General features: G+C 53.1%; 2 protein-coding genes across 5 annotated transcripts in view; one reads left to right on the top strand and one right to left on the bottom strand.

Annotated features, from left to right (window-relative positions):
- Positions 1–17,233, bottom strand: part of NSD1 (nuclear receptor binding SET domain protein 1) — a 63,651-nt gene extending 46,418 nt beyond the window's left edge. For all 4 annotated transcript variants that reach the window (XR_009819255.1, XM_062002372.1, XM_062002370.1 and 1 more), the window contains exons 1-3: positions 17,145–17,233; positions 16,201–16,916; positions 819–954 (exon numbers count right to left, since the gene is read on the bottom strand). Coding sequence is in view for 3 of the 4 variants with exons in the window: in XM_062002372.1 (XP_061858356.1) it covers positions 819–954; positions 16,201–16,896 (832 nt within the window). In the remaining variant the exon portion in view is untranslated. The remainder of the gene's footprint in view (positions 1–818; positions 955–16,200; positions 16,917–17,144) is intronic.
- LOC133626094 (basic proline-rich protein-like) lies at positions 16,933–19,035 on the top strand. Its single transcript, XM_062002739.1, has one exon. It carries the CDS (start codon positions 16,933–16,935, stop codon positions 19,033–19,035), a length of 2,103 nt encoding a protein of 700 aa, XP_061858723.1.
- Positions 19,036–23,031: the final 3,996 nt, after the last annotated feature.

Raw genomic sequence — 23,031 nt, 5'->3', positions numbered from 1 at the left:
AAACCAAACAATCTCTTCCTCTCCATCAAACCAAATCAATCAACCAAATCAACCAAACCAACCAACCCTTCAAACCAAACAACTACTTCTCTCCATCACTCACCTATACTTATCTGCCTTGAACTTGTGAGGTTCTCTTCCTTCCTGGCTCTCTCCTGCACTCATATATGCCCTGCATCTCCCCTTATTTCCCCCACCTCTTCTCCTCACACTCAATTGCTTCTTAGTCTCCCTGACACACTATGCCCTGAACTTTCACCTATGTGGTTCGATCTCCATGTTTTTCCTGTATTTCCCTATAAACAGATACTGGCTTCCCCATGCCAAACAAGACCAAAACCATTTCACTTCCCCCACACATTCCCCACACACTCTCTGCACTACCCCAAACCCTCCATCTCAGCCTCTCCAGCCTCTTGTTCTCCAAGCTTGGTTAACTCTCCATGTCCTCACACCCTACAGGCCTCCCAGCCTTGCTTGCCTGCCCTTGCATGATCCACCTCCTTTTTCTCTGCTTTCTCTGCACTCCTGTTTCGAGAGGCTGCTCCTTTTTCAGCATTGCCCTGAGCTCAGCCCAGCTGCTCATCCTTCCTATCCTCTGTGAAGAAAACCCCTGTGCCACTCCCATCAGCCTCAGCCCCATCCTCCTCCTGTCACCTCCCTGATCGAGGTTTACTTTATAGACTCAGGTCTTTCTTTCATAGTAGTCTGTTTCCTCACACCTTTCAAAAGCCTTCTTTTAAAAAATAATTAAGAACTGCAGCATCCTGTCACACACAAACACCTCCACCACTTTGTAGTCTGAACAGATACAGTACCTTTCATTTTTGAGTGACAGTCCAGCACTGGGTCATGACAAATTGTGCATGGCCACCACGGGCGTCTGTTGAACTTGGCCCAAACAAGATCTCCAACTTCATACTTCACTGGAGGAGGTTTCTTCTTGGCTTGGATCTTTGAGGAAAAACAGGAACAGAAGAAATCACAAAAGGTCCAGATGTTTAAAAGAGATTTGCCTCCCTGCTGTGTGCAGATCACATCTGGCCACCAGAGACGTTTATATTAAGAAACAAGTCCTTATTTTACTTAGTGGCTCCTACACCTTCAAACACACCACAGCTCTCCCCAACCTTCTGAAAGAACAAAAACAGTAAACTGTGATTTGAGAAGTTTTTCACTGTTTTTCAGTAAGGAACATGACCTCTGGTAAATGACTGCACTCAAACTTCACATAGTTGAGCAGGCATACAGTCACTACTATCCCCCATTTCTTCAGTAACACCTATTTGTTCATTTCAAAGGTTGCAGTGTACAGAAAAAGTAGCAGTAAGAAACAATGAATTATTCTTGACTGGAGGAAGGTGATGAGAACAGCAAATTAAGTGTTTATCAATTGCAGAAAAGGAAAAAGTTGGTATGTACAAGCTAATACCTTCCCTGCTTCTCAGATGTCCTCAGGAAAAAGCTTCATCATAAAGTATTTAAAACCAAAGGCAGGTACAATAAAAGTGTCCCAATTTTTAGTTTATATGAGCAGAACTGCCATTACTCTGCCCCAAAACTAGAGAGCAGGAGGCACGGAGCACAACGGCAGTCACCTGCCCGCTAGGAGACAGACGGCCACAGAGTTTTGCCCAGTTCCAAAACCTGCTCCTAAGCATCAAAACTTTGTGCAGCCATCCCACCCCCCACCCCCCCCTCCACTTCCCAGGGCTGGGCAGCAACTTCCAGAATGTCAAAATCTTCCAACATGCAGTTCCCAGGACTGCTTAAGGCCATTTTGAGCTCGCTATGGAAGAGCAGAGCCCATGCTGTTTGCTGAGCAGACATGCTCTCTGGCTGGATGCTGCACTACCAACAGGACCTCTGCCAAGAGGAGGATTCAGGAGTTTACCAGAATTGTGTGACTTAAGTCAAGATGGGGTGCAATAGGTTTTAACAGGATTCAGGAGTCCCCAGGCCCAGCTCTGGGGTATCCTGTTTGTTTTCTAGCATCAATAAATGACACGTCCCGGGTGGGTTCAGCATTTCAATAGCTCAAAAAAGTGATGCAGGTATTATTCTGGTAGATAAGAATCAGGAACATGCTCCTCATCAAAGCTGTCACAGGTACAATATATGCACCTTCTCATTTTACTTCTCCATCCTGCTCATCATCCTTCCCAAGGCACGTCTCTTGCAGTTCACAGTTCAACATCCTAGCAACTAAAATGCAACAGACCTCTCTAATAAAAGGTATATTCCACTTCAAGTTGGGTTTTATGGGCTTTCTTCACGTGGTTAAAGAACATACAGAAGGATAAACTCTTCTGTTACATGAAAAAAAAAGCCAGTAATGACATTACAGATAACATTGCTGAAATTCTTCTCAGTCATCAAAAGCCAAATAATAACTTATCACTGAGCGGGGCTCAGAACAAGGCAAAGTGAAGGAGCACAGGGCAGAGGGCTGCAGCCTCTCACCTTGCCACTGCCCTGCTGAAGGCTCTGTGCCTTCACCCAGCTACACACAGTTTTCTGGAACAAAAACCCACCCATCCATGAGCATGGGAACCAGAGGTGCTGCCTTTGTGTGCTTTCAGAATGCGGATGCACTTTCAGATGCAAAACCCTTTTTCCTGGCACATTTCCAGCACGTGCTCCTCTGCTAAGTGTGACTTTCACCTTTTTTTTTAAACAGCCCACACTTCTCAATCCTAGGCTTTAAGAGACATATGTATATCCCAACTGATTACCTCGAATGCAGTGCATAGCACAATGTACATGCATCTTACTGACAAGTGTAACCTGAGCACAGTCAGCTGGACGCAGCAGTAAAACTACTATGGAGATTTGGCAAAGCCATTCAGGCTGATCCACCTGAGGGACACCCACAATTCCTGCCTAGAGGCAAGTCTGCATTTAAATCAACTCTTTGTCACCTTTTAACACCCCACATAGGCTCTGAGACACTACTCAGGCTTTCAAGAAACCATTCAGGCAATGCTTAAACAGTTATTCCTGTGCACTCCCGCAGCTATTCTCATTGCTCCCCAGTTTGCTCTCTCTCCCACTTTGTTGTCTCCCTTCCCTGGCACTAGTCAGATGTTGGCCTCATCACCACCCACTTTGAAGGCCCCACAGTGGGTGGAAGAGGCAGGTCAAAAAGCACCATGTCTTGATGTCCCATGGCAGAGGCTTGTGACAGCACACACTGCAGCAGCTCATTCACTGCCTTGCACTATTTCCCACTCTGCTCTCCCTAAATCCCATCACCCAGCCAGAGATGCCTGTATATTTGCAAAGGAAAAAAAACGTTCTGATAGGCAGACTGAGATTTTTTTAACACTAAAAAACACCAGCAGAGGAATGAAAGCAGCAGCTGTTATCACTTCCAGGTACACTAAGCCTGTTCCTTTAAACTCTGGTTGTGTGGTGCCAGAATCACAGCCCTCAAGGCTGTATTTCTTGGGGCAGAACACAACAGATTTCATTCCTACTACAATTAACATTTACTATGCCAAGATCAAACCGCTAATATATCCCAATGGCCAAAAATTGAGCCCTGCAGTAATGATAAGTCCTTCCCTAGCCCACAAAGAAGTCAAGTTTTTGAAACACAATGAACTTCACACGTCATCCCTATGCACGGTCAGAGTAGTGATGTTCACCCACACAGCATGGAAACATTCAGTGTTTAAATAACAACAAAAGTGATGAGCCAATGCACACCTACCAGTAATTCCACTGCAGATACACTCTGGAGGAGACTCAGCAGGCAAGAGACTGGGTTAGTGAGGAAGGACAGCACAGTGCCTTGCTCTGTGGCAAGCAACATCACAGGTTTTGTATTGTTTAGACGTTCTCCTAAAGGCAATCAGTACTGTCTACCCTCTTATCAACTGTCTGGCATTCATTTGCTGTTCAGATGTGACAAGCTATAGCCTAAACTAAGCCAGCAAGTAGTATTTCAGATCACTTTGTGCTATTTTTGGAAAGAACAAAAATGTAACTTATGGGATGTCTTTAATCAAGTCCTCTCCACCAACACAAGGCCTTAAAATGTCTACTGATCACTGAAGAAAGGGTCACAAGCCAAGGTTCAGCAGGACTGCACACACAATTCTACCTTGAAAACTACCTCCTGAATGTGTACTGTGCCACACACACCAGTCTTGAAGACTCACTAAGTGAAGCTGAGCACTGACTTCATGAGACAACTACACAAGAAGCATCACTGCCCTCCTGAAATTCTCATAAAGCAAATATTAAACATACAGAATCACTTAGGTTGGAAAAGACCCTTAAGATCATCAAACAAGCAAAGAAAGATTGTATGTCTAAGTGGTTTTACTAGTGTATACACACTGTCGAGTGCTCAACTGTCTCTCACCAATTTTCTTCCCCTTCAAATAACCACATTATAAAGTGACAAAAATTATGCTTATGCAGTAACCACTTGGCTACATCACTTGGAATTGTCATTCCTTCTATTAATCTTGCTGGAAGGAGTGACACAAAGTACAAGTCCACAAACACATCTGCTGACAGCCACGGGGTGCCCTTTCCTGCAGCACTGTCACCTCACAACCAGTGCAGCAGCATCACTTCTGGCACAGTGTGGCACAGCTGCAGACACCTCATGTGCCCCAACAGTGTGACTGGGGATGTGACCATCTTGTCAGAGCCACAGTAAGACCAAACTGCACACAAAGGGGCAGATATATGTACTTTTACAGGCCAACATTTTCAATATCATGTACCCAAAAAAGCCTGGCTGTCCAGAGTCTGAACAGGGAGCTGCAGCCACTGTAGCCCTGCACACTTCAAACTCAGACCTGCTTTGGAAAGCCATCATTGAAACACCCAATCAAAATAGCCCTATTACAGTTTATTCCTGACTAAATTACCATCATGACATTATTTGATGAAGACACAGAATGTGCTGTTAGAGAAAGGCTAGAGCAACAAAAAGAGATTGTGTATGAGAAGAATGGGGAAAAGCAAGAATGGAGACATCGAGCTCCAAGAATAACGGAGCATGATACTGCTAAGGCTGTTTCAGGCCTGAAGTGGACAGAATCAAAGCCAAGGAAGAAAATAAAAGGAGACAGCCACATCTAAACAGCAATTAAACAATACAATACATAAACAGTGACAGTAACAGTCTTTTCTGCAGAGTACGCAGCAGGTACCTGCCCAGGGCCCTGCAGCAGGAGCAGGGGGTATCTCGTGAGCAGATCTCACCACAGCGGTAGCTGCCAGGTAAGTCGCACTCCGCACACGAGCCGGCACATCCCATCAGTGTCAGAGGCAGACGCAGCAGCAACTCTGCCTCATGAGCTTCCATTGCTCTCTTGAACCCTCCTCATTCCTGGGGCAGCCACTCTTGTGTTTCTCCCTGGAGCTGATATACCCCCAGCATTGCAAACAAGCCGTTCCCAAAATGTACTTCTTATTAGCTAATAATAATGGAAGTCTAGTGAGAGTCAGTTCCCTGTTCTCACCATCAGCACCTTGGCTTCCTTAAAGTTCAATAATCACTATTCTTTGCCTGAAAAGAACGAGATGACAAGTAGCTCACCCAAGTTCTGTGAGCCACCAACTCACCCTCGGATATGGCTGCACTGGCTGAAGGTCAATAGCTTAGTATCAGTAAAAAAAAAGCACAAACCAAAAAATTTAACAAAGCAACCTTGAGAGAGAGGTGACGTTTGAAGGCACCTGGATTAGCCTGGGACAAACAGTCTGCTTCTAGTAGCATCTGCTAACAGAAGATCAGGTCACAGGTGTGTCATGCCTAGGACATGACACTCCCAACTCCCGCCATTTCACCATCACACAACCGGTTATTCACCCTCTGCCCTCGCAAAGGAGGAGCAGCAGCAACTGGGGCAAGTTCTCTCTATTAAAAGCACACCCAGAACCAGTCTGCAAGGGCATTTTTAAAGCTATCTCCAAAGTTCTCATGAGATGGTGCTTCTCTACAGCTAAAGATCAACCTCACTGGAGTAACTTACAGATTAACACAAAGCAGAGCAGCTTCAACCTCAGCCCTCTGAGCTCAGGCTTACCCTTCTGTCCTAAGACCATACAGCTCTTATCACACGGGGTCCAGATCCTTCAGCTCTGGTCATAGAAATGAAGCAGTGATGGCTGCACCTCTCACAGAGTGACTGCTGCTGATAGTCAGACACAGTTGCAACTCCTACCACCGTCCTACTCTTACAGATGGGAGGGTAGAAAAGGGCCTATGAGATCCACTTCTTGTTATTTCACTCAGCCCCAACGCTTGGGCACTGAGAAATGAACAAATATAGATAGAAGGAAGGGAGGCACTGGGAAATAATCTTTGCCTGGGAATGTCGTATGGAAAGATAAAAAGGAGATGAGATTAAGAACAACACTGAAACAAAGTCAAGAACTGAAATGAATAACTACTTGTGATGAAAGTCAAAAAAGAAACTCCCATTAGCAAAGATTCTTGTTTTGAAGAAGCTTTTCTCAAATCAAAATCAAATCGGTTGAAAAGAACCCATTAAATGGAAAGCAAATTGAATTATATCTACTTCGTTGCTTAAGAAGTATTTGAAGCCAAGCAAAAAAAAAAGGTCATTGATCAGTTTCCTGATTGATGCAGCATTGTCAAGCACATGAGCTTTAAGCCTATCCAGAGGGGAGCTGTGGTGCTGAACCTGCACTTGAGGAGGCAGAGCAGCAGCCCTCTGCACTCCACTGTGAAAAAACTTACAGGAATAAATCCTTGCACAGTGAAAGGGGAAAGCCCTATTAGAGTAAATGTGTTAAAAAAACCCAAACCACCTAAACCACAACACCTGCACGGTGTATCTGCTGAAACCATTGCCGTCTTCACCAGAACAACAATCACTTGGCACTCAGCTTTTCGTCGGGCTCCGAGTCAAAGCCAGAAGTGGGAGCAGCAAGCTGGAAAGCCCCGAGCAGCCTGTGCTGCTGGGGACCAGGGGACATGCTCTTTGTGCCCCCTCTGCTGCTCCAGGCCTCCTGTGGATTCAGCACTGCCGCCAAAAGCAAGCAGGCGCCTGACCTACATTGGTGTCTGAAAAAAGTATACCACCTCTTATCTGTGACCATTATCACACAGAAGGGTTAAATACTCACTAATTAAGTATTCACTAGCATAAAAGTACAGCTGAGATTATGATACAAGCCAAACTTCTGTTATCTACAGGCCTGTGGGTATTTGTTGTCTTTGGCTAGTTTTTACTACTCTTTTTCCAGGCTGCAGCAGCCTACAAATGGCAGAGGGTGCTACAGACTTATGAACCTCTGGGAAAGGTTAAAATAAAGACAGCAGATTGCACTACATTTGGTGATTCATACATCCCAGAACATTGCTACCAAGTTCAGGAGGTACAAACCTACAGATTTTAAATGAAGAACACACTGACATGAAAACACCAAGGTAACTGGGGTTAACAGCATCCCCGCTTCTCTTTCTTCACGGAGATCATTTTCCTTATGGATTGAAGAGCAGCACTTCAGCATCCTAATAACCAGAAATGCACCCAACAGCAAAGTTTGCAGAAGGTGGGAGGAGGAAGTGAGAGAGAAGGGGTATGATCTCACCCAGATTCCCATCTGGAGAGAGATCTACAGACACGCAAACATACAGAAGACTTCAAATCACTGCCAGGAGCCTGAAACAGAAGAAAAACTCTCAATGCTTGCTTATCTGCACATATTTCAAATGATAAACCAAGCTTTCTTTAAATACAGCTCTTTTAACAGCACTCATGTTTCAAGCAAGAGAAGAACTGCAAGCATTATGATAACTTTGCTAAATCTCACAAAGAACAAATATCAACAAGTATCTTCTTATGTCAGAGAACTAACAAAAAAAACCCAATCCAAACTGAAACCAGGTCATCAGATTTGTCCCCTTATGAGCCTTCCTTTTGTACTTCTTTATATTATAAAACAAATGGTGCAAGCAAATTCCCCCTGCCCTGTTGAACCATTTTCCCCAAACAGACAAGTTCTGTTCACATAAAAGTTTGTTATCTGCATTTAAAATTTCAGCTGCTTTTGCTGAATCCCTACTAAAAATGAAACCAGTATTTCTGAACACTGGTGGTATAATAAGCTTATCTTGTGCTTTGTTAGTCCTTGATATCCACACTTAGAGCTATCCCCTGAGGAAGGTTCATGCTTCACTCATCAGGTCCTGTAAACTATCCTTCCTAACCTGTATGTTGTGAATACAGCTTCCTTAACACACTCCTGAGAGGAAAGACAACTAGAAGCAAGAGGAATCTGACTTGTTTCACTGCTGCTATTTAGAAATCGCAAGTCCAAACAGGTGCTTGGGAAAACCAAACAACAAAGAAACATCAGGGCAAGCAGAGGAACTGCTTGAAAGGCCAGATAACCACCCTGCTCACGTTAGGCAACAGGCAGGTTTCTGTCTTTCAATCAACAGTAGGAGGCAAAGTCGTGAATACAGTCCTCCAAAACAAGAGGTAGCTGGAAGATTCAAGCAGGTCAGAGGTGCAGATCCTCACTGCATGCCCAACATCAGAGGTCCTGCAGCAGCTGAGAAAAGAAGCTGAAAGATTCCAGTGTGCTGAGACAGCACTCTTGAAGAGGTTCTCTGTTCACTTTTTCATAAAGCATACCAAACCAAAAGACACTCCATGCCTTGCCTAGCATGCAGCACTCTGCTGGATTGCTCTATCCAACTCAACACAACTTGTTTCTCACACACAGGAGTCAAATTCTGCACATCTGCAAATGAAAAATGAGTCCCCAGGGCATTAGCTCTGATAAGTGAAAGTTAATACATGTTTCTCTGCTATTTTATTACCTATAAAACTGTTTCTCTTAAGACCACAGCAGTGCAAACATGTAATCTCCAGCAACATCTGCAGCTTTCCAGTACTGCGGGTAACCCTCAGGACGAGGTCCCTATCAGAACATCCTCAGAGCAAGCTTCCCCTGGCAACCCTCCCTGCTCCCTGCCCACTCCCCATGGAAGAGGATGGAAAGGGGGAATTGAGAAAGTCTCCAGCTGTGGCTCAGCCACCAGCAGCACTCTGAACCACTCCCTTCCCCAGTGCCACACACATCACCTCCCTGTACCCACAGACTTGCTGCTTCACACAGAACCACGGCAGCAACTCGGCTCAAAAGAGGCAGCAGACAGATGCCATTGGCTGCTGGACAAGCCAGTCACAAGCCAATTATCTGTGGATAATACACCTCTGTTGTTGCTGAGGCTACAAACAAATCAGGCAATGAGCTGAGTGGGTCAACTTAGCACAAAGCTGTGGCTCGGGCTGCGCTAGAGACAGAAGTGGTGCCCAGCCAAGGCCAGACTGCCCTCACGAGCACAGCGAAAGCAATGATACACAGAGACTTCTCTCCCAGTTTCCTTTTGCCATTCCTCTGAAGACTTGGGTAAGATAAATCTTGATGTAATCTTATTTGTAAGCACAGAAAGTCAGCATGTCAACTTTAACAAGTGCTTTTCCTTCATTCAATAGAGGTAAAGCACACTATTGAAATTCCTCCTGTATTCATCAATGCTTTTGGACACAGGAGAGATGGATGTACAACCAAGTCCATCTTTATCTCTGTGGCACATTTAATCACTGCTGCAAAGCCACTGTGAGCAGCCGTGATGAAACTAGATGTATAATTTAATAGGAACAGAGAACTTCAGCTGGCACCTGTCAGGGTGCAGCCTCTGCCTCCAACATATGGCAGCATTTGCCCCTCCCCTGGGCGCTAGAGTCGGGGGCACCCGCTCACATCAGCCAAAGAAATTCCTGTGCTCTACCCAGGACTGAGAGTGGCACATCCCACTCTCCACCTCCCAGTGCCACAGCTCTGCAGGCACACCAGACTCCCTTCCTGCTACCATTCAGCTCCCTTGCTGAAGCTACCTGCTTCGAGGAGCACGACACATTACTGAGAGAGCTCAAATACAGGTCTATGCCCTCCCGTGTCCTCAGTAACACTTCAGCTGGCATTCTGCTCCTGCTCTGCTGGGAAACCCTGTAACATTAGCAAAGAGGCCCCTATAGAATCATAGAATCAGCATCTCCAAACCTAAAAAGCACAGGACACACTCCCTGCACCTGACTCAGACCTCCTCACAGCCTAAACTATCGATTGCTCTTTGCAGCTTCCATCATCATCTTGACCTTAACCCCCAACGCTGTACTCACACCAATGCACACCCAAAAGTACAATTTAAGCTTCCAGTAACTATTTCAGCAAAGCAAAGTGCAGCTTTTGTCAAGCATTCGCAAAACAGCAGTAGCAAGTCAGGGAGTGACAAACACGACATTACACTCAACAAAAAATTCACAGAGGTCAGATGCTGCCACTAACATTTGCAGTTCTGGAACTCAGCACTCTGCAGGCTCATGGCTGCAGAAAAATACTCTGATATCAATTCTGTGACAGAAAGCAAGGTTATTGTTGATAGGTCTCAACTTACCAGACAAGGCTCTGCACCTGGGAAGTGTTTAGGGGTCTGCAAATCAACAGAGGTTGAGAACTGCTGCTCTAATTCAAAGCAGACTCACTTACAGACCTTTTCCACCTATTAACTTTGAAATCCTGGCAACATCTTAACCACCACAAAGGATTTAACTCCCATTTTGCTGAGAAAAGACTGCACGGCACAGACAGCTCTGTGCAGACAGAACAAAACACAGGTCATCTCTTTCTGGTATAAAAAATGGCAATTATTTGATTTCATTCAGGCAGGGGGCTTTAAGCTTCCAGGACAAACCCCCCTTCTGCTAGAATTGGGTTTCCTACTTCAGGTGGTTTTATTCCCTGGTGCCTTTCTAAATGTCAAAACAAATAACTGAAAAAACAATCAAAATTACTATATACAAGATGCTGTCACTCCCAGGCATGAAACACAAGTATATCCTATGCAACTCAAAAGCTGATCATCAACCATAGCACTGATTTTTGAGTGAGGAATGCCATTTTCAGATGTCCTGTCTCAATTATAACACAGAAAACACTACTTTTTTTTTGTTCGTTTCCCTTGGGGTTTACGTGGCTTGTTAATCATACTCAGAAGTGACATCTCTTCAGTGAGCTACAGATTTGCTCAGTCAACACAGGAAAATTAAAAACCAAACTACTGATTGTCACACATCACAGAGTTCAACCTCACTTCTGGGAACGGGGTGCAATGAGGTGCAATGAGAAGCTGTGAGAGGCAATCAACAAACCCCCAACTTCATGCAAACCAGAAATACATTGCCCCAAAGCTACTGCTACAGCATCAAACCAAGCCCCTACCACTGATTTTAGAAGCTGTAATACCAAAGCTAGAATCACTGTATCCTCACCTGGTAAAGCCAATTGTGTTGCTCCTGTTGGTTGTCTTTCCCTGTAACAGCAGTAGGTGATGTGCTAAATATGCCACACTGCAGAGAGCAGAACTCCACTGCTGAATAGCTGAATGAAGTTTAGTGAAGATGATTGCCAGAGGAGTGTAGAGACTTGAAGTGTTCTGGCTGTCAATAGTGTATTAACCAGGATATTGCAGGGGTTCCTGCCATTACACCGAGCAAAACCTCACCTTCAAAACTGTCCATCAAGAAGACATCTCCCATTTTGCTCTTTGCATGTAGAAGTGTTTGGCTTCAGAGTGCTGCACAGCCCCATATGAACTATGAAGGTATCGACCATTCAGATCTCACTACCAACAGGCAGCTGGAATATCCCTATTTACTGCAGAACACATGTTCTTTTCTGCAACATCACATATGCAAACAGATATTTCACACCTAAATCAGCAATACAAGATTAGAGAATAAATACAAATTAAGCTAGAGGAGTAAAAGCAATCACAGCCAACTGCTAGAACAGACATCCCCAGGATCCAGTCTGCAGGAAAGCTGTAGATCCTGTCTACAGACTATTCAAAAATCTGTCACCACCCAGAAGAAGCTGCTCCTCACACCTGGGTAACACTGTTCTGCTGTGGACACCCACCCACATCATCACCATCACCACAAAGAGGCGATGCAGTGCCATCACATCAGGAAAGCACCAGAGTCATCGAGGACCTCAAAAATGTACAGTCGAGCAGTAATACAGCTCAGGTCAGTGCCCTAACCATGGAAATATTCGTTCTTCTGGATGCCCACCACAGCTGAAGCCTCTGCAGGCAACATTAGAGTCATGCAAGACATGAATGCACTTCAGTCCATGGGCCAAGTGGATGCCAGTAGACTGCATGGCCAGGTGAGATCCAGCTACATACTCTTTTCTGAGGCAAAAAAAAATCTGCCTAACAGTGCAAACCTTGGCAGCAGAGGGGTGTGTGCGAGATTAGACACACTGTGACAGTGGTACACCAAGAGCCTGTTCTCACCAGGAGCATGTAGGGAGAGAGACAGTGCCCACAGGAAACACAGAGAGCCAAATGGGATTAACCTCCCCATCAGGAAGATGTCAACTGACCAAGGAAATGCACCTTCCCCACACAAACCGCTGACATGTCCACTGTATCTCAGGGAAAGAGCGTTACCAGTAGTTAGTTACACCTCAAATCAACAGTCTGTAGTAGGAGATTCCTTCAGAAACATTTACAGGAGTAGCCAAGTATCACGTGGCCTTGGTTCCTTCATTTTATTTTTAGTCATGAGAGAAACAGCACTAGAGATGTCTGTTAATAAACAAAGAACCAGAGTAACTCTCACACAGTGACACAAACATCCATCCCATCAGCACATTGCAACAGAACTCAGGAGTTCATCTCAGATTAATTCTAGGCTTCAAGAGAGGACTTTGCTGGCCTTCAGGGCTGTTGACACAATGCATACAGTGTGGTTCTGGAAAAGCAAAGACCTTCCAGCATCCCTGCACACATGCCCTACTTGTTCCTTACAACATTGCAAGTAGAGATGAAAGAAGTGGTTCTGGATTTCCCTCTCCCTCATTTCCTCACTGCCATTACCAAAACATCACACTCCCACAGCGTGGAGCTAGACCAGCAAATAGTATGAGAGTGAAAAGCAACATTGAGCAAGTTCCTTGCCCCAACTCTGCACATGATGCAGCCTGAAGGCATCAGGGTCCTGTGAAATAAAGAGCTTGTGAATGCCCAACCCAGGATCCTTAGCCACATAGTGTTCAGGCACCAAGAGGGGCACAGATGTACTTGCATCCAAGAACTCTCTGCTTCCGAGCGCTCAACACTACAAACCAAATGACTCTTTAACATATTCTGTGTGTAGTAAGTAAAATGCAACAAAGTGGCAAAGCAAAAGCCAAGTAATATGGTACCAAAAGCTACATCAAGATCCAAAACTTCAACACAAGAGTTCTGTCAGAAATGAGTCCATCTGCTCTAATTCCTCAGCAATGGAGTTCAAGCAAGACCTACCACACTCCAGACCTTACATGGCTGCACCCACTCAACCCAATGCTGCAGTTCTCCCTACAGGTCCACATGCTGCTGTCAAGGACCTCTGCAACTTGCAAAAAGCTCAGGAAAGCATTAAAAATAAGCTCACATCAAGATCATAAAAATCCCAAGAAATTAACAAACGACCACCCACTTCAATTTAAATGGCCACAACTCCACACGTGCACAAGGAAGTAAGCCAGCAGCTGCCAAGAGTCACTGCATGCTGAAGCACAAACAAAACCCAAGAACCACTGCTGCAACTTCCTTCTCTCCAACACAAAAATCTGTCAGTAACTGCTGGGAGAATGGAGAACTTCAGTCAACCTTAACTAGGGTTAACTTGACACTTCAAATCACTTCAGAATATGTACATCCCTCTTTACAACTGAATGGAGCAACCTCTCCCATTTGGGGAGATGTCTGAGTGCAAGGGATGCCAGGGCTGTTAAATCCCCATGCAAAACAATACCTGCCACCACCTCTCCTACCCAGAGGCATTACTTAACTGCTAGACTTTGCATCCCACTAAAGACTAAACCAAATGCTGGCCTTTCTGCTGGAAGCACTCTTGTCATCTTGGATCGGTCTTTTCAAAGCCAGTTCCAAATGATCTAGTGAAAAATTCAAAACTTGCAAGGGGCAGACACAGAGGCCTCAGATATATGCACTTTCCTCTGGGAGAAACAGGAAGTCTCAGCAGCAGCTGCATAATCAAAGCTACAGGCTCAAGAAGAAAAGCTCTGAAAAAGTCTCACTGTAAGGTGGAAGAGCCCCATCACCAGTTGGGGTAACAGTCATGATCTGAAGCAGCAGTCCAGCTATGACAAGCCACCCTAAAAACAGCAGTGCAGAACTCTTAGGGGGTTGTGGTTGCTGTTTTGGGATGGCTTTTTGTTTGAAGTTTAGCAGGCTCTCTGGAAAAGTTGTTTCCAGTTACCTAAATGTATACACAAGACCAGAATTAAACACCTACCTGAGTCTGAGGAAGGAGCCAGGTTATTCGTCACTATTACACCATGTTCAACATGAAAACATTTTAATTGCCTCATTGGTAACCCAGCAAAGAGAAAAATCCCTGTCTCTTCCCATCCCACAAGTAGTAGGGCTAAAACAAAGGACCACTCAGACAACCTGCACTTATTTACTAAAGGCAGAATGCAACACTCAAAGGGAGCATGACCCCAGACTGCCTAAAAAAAAAAGAAAGTTCTATTTTTTCCTGAGTGCAGCTCTGCTTTTAAGTTACCAGAAAAGCTCAGCAAGGCTAACGTTGTACTACAGCAGACAGGAAGGCAGTTCTACTGAAAAGTCAATCCCTCGTTGCATATTCAAATAGTAGGTTCCATCACTGAGAATGATTTGTCACAGTACAAGCTGAAGTTCTGTCCAGCACGTTGTAAAAGCCACTGATAGCAGAGGCAAGTGTTGTGAAAGTACCTCTACTAGCTTCTGTTTACAACGTGAGACCCTCCCACAACCGCATCACTGAGCACAAGGTCTGTGAGAGATCCCTGCTTTGCTCTGCAAAACAAATCTAAGTACATGCACAGACCTCAGAGTGACAGCAGCCTCTTACCTCCACAGATCGAGTCTCCACAAGGAGACAGATTCTTCCCAAGAAACCCGCAAGAGAATTCATGACCCAGAGCTGAGTCTAACCACACCACAAATTAAGTTGCTGTCAGCACCTTCTCAAAATCACCCTTTCCGTGGGTGCTCTGTGACAAGTGCACTCCACTTCCCAGAGCACACAGAACACTGCACCTTCCAAAAGGAACCTTCCCAAAAGAACATAGGTGAAAGCATTTCTCCCCACGTGCTGCACGCACCAGTAGCATCCATACAACTACTGAAATCAAAGAGAGCATGATGTCAGTGCTGTCACATGAGTTCATTTTCACACCCTGCAACAAGTAACACTTAAACCCCATAGTATCCACAAGGAAGGTACTTCAAGTTTTTAAAAAGCATTTTTAACAAACACATCGGAAAAAAAAAACCTGAAAAAAACGCAGAAAATACACATATGTATCTGGAAACAAAAGTCACACTGAAAACCATCCAAAAATGACACCTGCACTTAAAAATGCATCACACAAAGAAGCTGACTGCATCTCAACTCCTTTCAGTACTCTAGAAGTTCAACAAGTTTTGCTTCTTAGGCATATCAGAACACAAGCTTAAGGAATGTGTGAGTGCAGACAGATATCAGGAAAGAAAACAAAAGTCAGCTTGAAGAAGGCACAAAGTTCCCTGACTGCGAGGCCTGTCAGGCCAAGGCACAGCCCCTCCCTAGCCATCGCCAAGTCCTGGGTACCTCGGGCCGGGCCAGACAAAGAGCCAGCTGACAGCGTCGGAGCCGGAGTTGGGCAGGAGCAGACAAGGCTCTCCTCCAGCCTCCGGCATCTCCGATGCGCCCGAGAAAAAAAGCTTGTATTGGGAAAAAAACACCAAACCAAACTCCAGCGAAGTTTGCCGCGACCCCTGTCCCCGGGCACCAAAAATGGTGCGTCGGGAGCGCGGCCGGTGCCGCCGAGGCACAGGTGCGCGGCGGAGCCCAGTGACAGTCCGCGCTGGCTGGCGACCCCCGGCACGGCAGCGCCCGGTGGCAGGCCCGGGGCGGCCGCGGCCTCCACCGCGCCTCCGCAGGGTCCCCTCGGCAAGATGGCTGCCCGCCCTCGAGGGTGCCGGCAGCGAGGGCGCCCGGCCCGGCGCCTCGCCGACCTCTGCCGCAAAATGGCAGCGGCCGCGGCTCCCCCCCACCCCCTCGCTACCACCCCGCCGGTGCTTACGAGCTGCAGGGCCGCCGCCGCGGCGGTGGTGGAAGGCTCCGGCTTCTCCCCGGGGCCGCCGTCTGGCACCGGCATCAGCACCGGCTCGGCCGGCTGCAAGCGGGGAGGCAGCGGGCTGGCGGGGCCCTGCTGCAGCCCGGACAGGCCGCGGCTCCGCGAGCCGGGCTCGGCCGTCTCCTCCTCCTCCTCCTCGTCCACCGCCTCCTCTTCTTCCTCCTCCTCCTCGTCCTCCTCGTCGTCGTCGTCGTCGTCCTCCTCCTCCAGCGATTCGGCACTCTCTTCCTCCTCCTCCTCCGCCGCCTCCTCTCCGCTGTCCCGCAGGAGCAAGGGGAAGGACAGGGCCCCGCGGGGCGCTTCGGCGGCCGGGCCAGGTCCGTCGGCGCCGGGCGCCGGCTCCTGTGCCGCAGAGAGGCGGGGGGGCGGCGAGCCGGGGTCGGTCAGGGCCTCAGCGCCGTCGGCGGCACCGCCGAGGTACTCGGCGTTGATCATGGATGCCAGGTCCTGCAGCCGGCGCAGCGGGATGTAGCACGACGAGGGGTCCTGGCCGTAGCCCGACTTGGCGGCCGCCAGCTGCATGGCGGGCGGCTCGGGGCCGCGGCCCTCGCCGAAGGGGCCGCCCTTGGCCTCGGCGGCCGCCAGCGAGGTACCGAAGGGAACGAGACAGCTGCGGCGGCTCACTTCGCAGGCCTGCTCCATGCCGGGCCGCGGGCATCCACCTGCGGGCACAGCACAATGGGGGTCAGCCCGGCCACCGCCGCCGCAAAATGGCAGCCGCGCCCGGGGGCTCGCTCCGCTCCGCCGGCCCCGCGCAGGGCCGACGCCGTCGTCGTCGCCGCCGCCGAGCTAGGCCCAGGCCGAGGCTCGCCGCCCGGCCCGGCTACGGCCCGACCTCGGGCCACCCCGCCTCGCCGGGAGCTGCCGCCGCCCCGCAGGGAAGCGCTCACCTGCGGCCGCCGCGGCCGGCTCGCCGCCTGCCGCCGGTGCGGGCCGAGAAGGAGAAGCGCCGACCCGGCCCGGCCAGGCCCCGCCAGCGCTCCTCCGCCGCCTCCCTCCTCCCTCCCCCGCATGCGCGCGCCCGCCGCCGCCGCCATCCCGCCGGCGCGCGCCCCGCGCCTGCGCGCGCGCCCCGCGCGCCCGCTCTTGGGGTTCGGCGGCGGCCAATCAGCGCGTGCCCGCGCGGCTTCCCCCCCCCCTTCACCCCTCGGCGGGCGCCCCCCTCCCCCCCACCGCTCGCCCCGGGGGGGGCTGAGGGAGGGCAGGGGGCGCTCAGTGCTGCCCCCCCCCGACGCCACCGGCCGCCCAGCCGCGGCCGCGCTCCTCGCCTGCGGTGCGGCCCGGCCCGGCCCGGCCCGGCCCGACTCGGCGCACATGGCGGCCAGTCCGCCCGGCCCCGCGTCCTCGCGCCCGCCGCCCCCACATCTTCATCCTAATCAGCGGCAGAAGGCACCGGGCGGCGCAGCCGGGACGGGACGGGACCGGGCGGGACCCTCACCTGTGGGCCCCTGCGCCCCGGCCGGCCTCCGCACCCCCCACCCCCTCCCCGCCTCGTCGGCCGCAGGACAGGCCGCGGGCCTACGAGCCGGCGGCGGAGCGGGCGCCAACAAAATGGAGTCGGCCAGGCCCTGCGCCCCGGCGGGGCACCCGGCGAGGCGGCAGCTCCTGCCCGGCGGCGAAGGTCGCCCGCCCTGCCACGGTCCCACTCCCAGCCCCCCGTCCCGGCGGCCAGCCCGCGGGGCGGGGGTCGCGGGCGGCCCGCCCGCCCGCCCCCGCCGGACTGGGGTTACCCCCTGCCATTGTCTGCGGCGCCCCGCGGGCCCGACCGCGTTCCCTTGCTCGCCCGCTCCGCTCCCCTCCCCGCCGCCCTCCCGCGCACCGGCGGGCCGGGCCGTTGCCATCAGGGGGGCCCGCCGTGCTGAGCCTCGCCGAGCCTCGCCCGCCCGGGAGCGGCGCCCGGGTGCCCGCGGCCTGGCTGTCCTCGCCGGGCTCCGCCGCTCCCGGCCAGTGAGCTCCGCGCTCCCGCCCGCCCTCCCGCCGCCGAGCGGCGCTCCGCCGGGCCCGGGCTGCCATCGGCGCCCCGCCACCGCCCCCCGCCAACCCCGTTCCTTCGGCCGGCCGGCAGGCCCCGCGGCGGGCGGTTGCTCCGTCGCTACCTCCAGAGAGGGGCCGGGGGTCTCCGCCGCCAGCCGCGCGGGTCCGGGCGCCGCGCCACGCCGCCGCCGCACCGGCAACGGCTGGGCAGGCACGGGGCGGGGGCGGCCGGGCGGGGGGCAGCGGCCGGGGCAGCGCAGGGATGTGGCACCGGGGCGGCGCTGCCCGGGCCGTGCGGGGGGGGCAGGGCCCGGCCGCCCCCCAGGGTGCCGTGCGGGGAGCGGGGTGCTGCCACGGAGCTCAGCCGGGCTGTGCGCGGCGCTGCCCGCGCGGACTCGCTCCCCCCGCCCGCCGCTGCCCTTTGTTTTGGATGTTCCCCCCGACTGGGCCGTTGGAGAACCCCCCGGCCGTGCTGACCCCGCGCTTTCCCCTGCCAGCCAGGGCCCCGGAGCAGCCTCTCTGCACACTCAGGCAGGCGGTGCGGGGCTGCCCGCCTCTTGCCGCCCCACGGGCCGGAGCCTTCCCCCACCCAAAACCGTCCGGCGTGGCTGCAGGTTGGCACCGCAGCGGAATGGCGGGATTGGGCCCGCGAGAGAGCCCTGCACACAGTCGCAGCTCCTCCAGGAGCTCCTGGCTGCCCCCGTTGCCCCTTGGGCCGTGCTCAGGCACTCTCGCCTGCGCTCTCTGCAGCTGGCGGTGGGGCAGCCATTTCTTGCCAGTGTCAGCCATGCCAAGGTGCCACCATAGAGAGGCTGCCATGTTCATCCTCACGCCACTCCAGCACACCCACGGAGGGTGGGGGAATTTGGCAAGAAGGTTTTGCTTATTACATGTTTGTACCTCTGAGGTGCCAGCCTAGGGCTTGGCCAGTGGCCATGAGCAGCCATAGGCCACCTCACCCAGTGCCCACATGCTGCAGCCACATGTGAGCGCTGGTACTGTGCCGTGCTCGATGCTGCACCAACTCTGCACCAGGACCTTGTGTCCACACAGTCCTCCCCACATGAGGAAGCCCCGTGCCCCACACGTATGGGGCAGCAGATGGCTGGGCTCACTGTTTTCCCCTGAAAGGGAAATGTCTCCAGCATGCCCTTGGACTGGGACCCACTCCAGCTGCAGCGGCCGCGCCCGGGCACACCCGGGCGAGGGCTCAGCAGCCAACTTTCCTCCTTTCTCTTTGGAGCAACCTGCCACGCACGTTTCTGCCACGTTCCTAAAATAAAGCTAATGGTTTATTTATAACCCCCTGGGGGGCAGGAAGGGCCCTGCCCAGGGCAGGAGCACCCCGTGTCTCCCCATAATCTGGCGCCTGAGCCCCAGCAAATGAGGGCTGACCTGGGGAAAAGTCCAGGACTGCTCCCAGGGGGCCTGCAACATAGGCCTGGAGTGTCACTAGCTGCCCTCACTGTGCTCATTTGCCCTTTGTTTTGCTGGCCAAGCAGGGAGAGCCAGGGCTACTGGCAGGGCCTTGTCTCTCCTGGGTGCCACCCACCAGAGGATGAGCCCATCACTTCTGGGCACGTGTCCCAGCATAGCCTCACAGGACACTGGTGGGCAGGGGCTGTGCCGCTCGGGCAGTGGTGCCCAGGCGGCTCAGGGCACCCCCAGGTACCTCTGCTTCCCACTGCCCCCCTGGCACATCCCTGCTGGCAGGATCCCAGCTGGGCCCTGCAGCGATCCCAGCGTGCTTCAGCGCTTCCCGCAACCCTGCGGCTGCTGGCGTGGGGCAGGGGGACACGAATGCCCTCAAGTGCACTCCCTGCCTGCTGTGTCACCGCTCCCCGGGCTGTGGCCAGCACCCACAGCAATGGCCCTTCCCCGGCCTGGCCTCTCTCTTCCGGCAGAGGAGCAGGCAAATGGCACCATCCCCGCCCGGATGTACAGCACAGCTGGAGCATGGGCTGGCCCTGCCGCCGCTGCTGCGCAGGGCTTTGTCTGCAGGCTCCCATGGGGACCGTGGGCGGCCGGTGGCCTCTCCAGGAGGCTTCCCCACTGCCAGGCTTCGACTGCAAGCCCCCCATGGCCGCGCCCGCCCCGCTGCCTAGCCTGACTCCCCAACGCATGTCGAGGCCTCCGGAGCATGCTGGGGCCTCCGCGGCTGGTCAGGCTGGTGGCCACGGAGCTGCACGGCACTGCGGGCTCCCTCTGGAGGCCTCCGTCCCCCTGCACAGCCTGGCATGGTTCCCCTTGGGAGCAAGTCCGTTCCCCTCCTCCCTGTCACCCAATGCACAGCCCCAATGCGTAGCCCCTGCTCCCACCACGGCTGCTCCCACCACGGCTGCTCCCACTGCCACAGCGATGCGGAAGGGAACACGGTCTCACGCTTGCTCTCCCTGGGGGAGAAGGAGGGGTCATGGCTGGCTGGCAGGGAGCCCCAGATCTCAGCCTGGAGGGAGCTGTAGCTGAAAAAGGTCCCGTGGGAGCTGTGGGCAGTTTGGGCTCGCCGCAGGTGTCCAGCCCTTGGCAGACACTCAGGCACTGCAGGAGATGGGCAGGGGGGGCTGAAGGGGGCCTGTGGGGAGTGTGGCCCTGGGGAGCAGCGCTGGGGACCTGTACAAGGTGCCAAGGAGGGCAGCTGGGAGCTGTGCTGGTGGGGCTGGCACATGGCCAGGAGTGTGGGCGAAAGGGTTAAGGAGCTGCAGGGTGCTGGGGTGGGGGGAGGGGAGTGGTGAGCCCGGCCAGGGGAGCAGGAGAGGAAGGAAGCAGAGGAGAGGAGAGCAAGGAAGCAGAGGAGAGGAGAGCGTCCTGCCCAGAGGTTTTGCGGGGGGCCCCTTTCCCTCTGGAAGCTTGTGGGGCTTGAAACCACTGGGGATGGAGCAGCAGAGAGTGGGGCCGCTGGCAAGGCTTGTCCCAGCTCAGCGCCCACCGTGTGCCCACAATGCCTGCAGGCAGGCAGGGCTGGCCCGGGGTGCCTGGTGTGGGGATCTGCTCCCCATGCTGGGGGGAGCCTGGCTTCCCAGGTCCTTGGCCTCGCTGCCCCCCAGCCCTGCCACAAAACCTTGGTGGAGCAGCCCCAAGGACAGGCTGTGCAGGGGCAGCCCCGGGACACACAAGGGCAGGGGGCAGGATCCTTGTCACAAGCAGCTGGGGAGAGGAGCTGTCTCTGCTGAGCTCCTGCACTCTGTGGAAGAGCTGTCACGGGTCCAGGGCTGACTGGGGACCCCAGTCTAGGTATGTGTGGCACGGGGATAGCCCCCCAGAGCCAGAGTGCCCAGCTAAGGTGCTGCATAGCCCCTGCTTTCACAAACCTCCCTGCTGGCCCCCCATCTCCAGCTGAGGGGGTGTACAGGGCTCCAGCCCTGGGCAGCGAGGCTGAGCCCACAATGGCCTTCGCTCCATCTATCCGAGGGAGAGCCAGGTTTGCCACTCTCCCGGCGGGAGAGGGCGGGGAGCGGTCTCCTTTCTGCCCGCCCTGTGCAGAGCTGCTCCCGCCGGCCAGGAGATGGGGCTCGCAGCACGGCTTCCCCCGCCAGGGCCAGGGCTGCGAGCTGGGGAGGGGGCAGCCCCTGCCCGCCCTCGCTGGGACCCCCGCCTGGTCTGCCCGGCTGCAGCACGCCGGAGGAGGGCTGGGGTGCGTGAATTGGGGTGCATGGAGGGGTGTGTGCGTGAAGGGCCGTGCACGGGGAAGTGTGCGTGAAGGGCTGTGCACGGCTGTCCGTAGCTGTGCGTGAATGAGGATGCAGGGGCAAGGGGGTGTGCATGTGCACAAGGATGTGTGTGTGTGTGTGGAAGAGGTGTGCATGGGAGGGTGCATGTATTTACACAGGGATTGTGTGCAGGATAGATGTGTGTGTGTGTGGCTGGGGGGGTGGATGCATGCAGAGGGTGGGGGAGCGTGTTTCTGTGCATGGGGGTGTTGCCTGAGGTGTGTGTGCAGAGGCCTGTGCATGAATGGGGTGTGTGTGCAGACACTGAGGTGGAGGGGAGGTTGGCTACATGCCTGTATCTCTGTGTGTGCCTGTCTCTGGGGGGTGTGTGCGTGTCCGGGGATGCAGGAGCTGCCAGTCTTCAGATCCCTCCATGGGAGATGACAGGCCCCTGCCCCAGCCTGTGCCTGGGAAGGGGCGTGGGGTGCCCCACGTGCCCCCTTTCCCTCCCTGCTGATCCATGGAGGCCTCTCCTTCCTCCTCCCTGCCTAGGCACCAGTGGGGCACAATGGGATACAAGCATGGGACAAGGACACCAGGACCTAGAACGGGTGGTAGGACAGGCACAGGGGCAATGCCTGGAGGAGGAGCCTGGTGCCTTTCAGCCTCCACTAGCCTCATCCCTCCCTCCTCCAGGGCAGAGTCTTTCTGCATCTCACAAAAGCCAGATTCTCCCCAGAGATAAAATCCAGTCGCCTTTGTTTTGGGGAGAAAAGACAACAGCAGCTCCTGGCTGCACAACAGAGTCGTTAAGCAAAGGCATTTCTGGACAAGGGGCTGGGAGCCCCATCCTGGAGCTGGATGTCCTGGCCCCAGGGCGTGCTCTACCTCCTCCAGGACCAGAGCCATATCTATCAGGACTCAGTATCTGCCCAGGACTATAGCATCTCCCTCAGGACTCCATCTCACCCCTGCCCCTACCCCCCTGCACCCCGGATCAGAGCTACCCAGGACCACAGCATCCCCCCAGGGAACCACAGCATCTCACCCAGGACCAGCAGTGCAGGGACATGGCTGGGAAGCCCCTCAGTCCCCTGACACCCCATGGGGACCCAGACGTGTCCCAGCAGCATACCAGGGGATCCCAGCTGGAGGA

Source organism: Colius striatus, chromosome 9, assembly GCF_028858725.1.
Source record: "Colius striatus isolate bColStr4 chromosome 9, bColStr4.1.hap1, whole genome shotgun sequence".
Classification (NCBI taxonomy): Eukaryota; Metazoa; Chordata; class Aves; order Coliiformes; family Coliidae; genus Colius; species Colius striatus.
The sequence above is the reverse complement of the archived record's forward strand: the minus strand, read 5'-3'. Positions and strand labels throughout refer to the sequence as shown.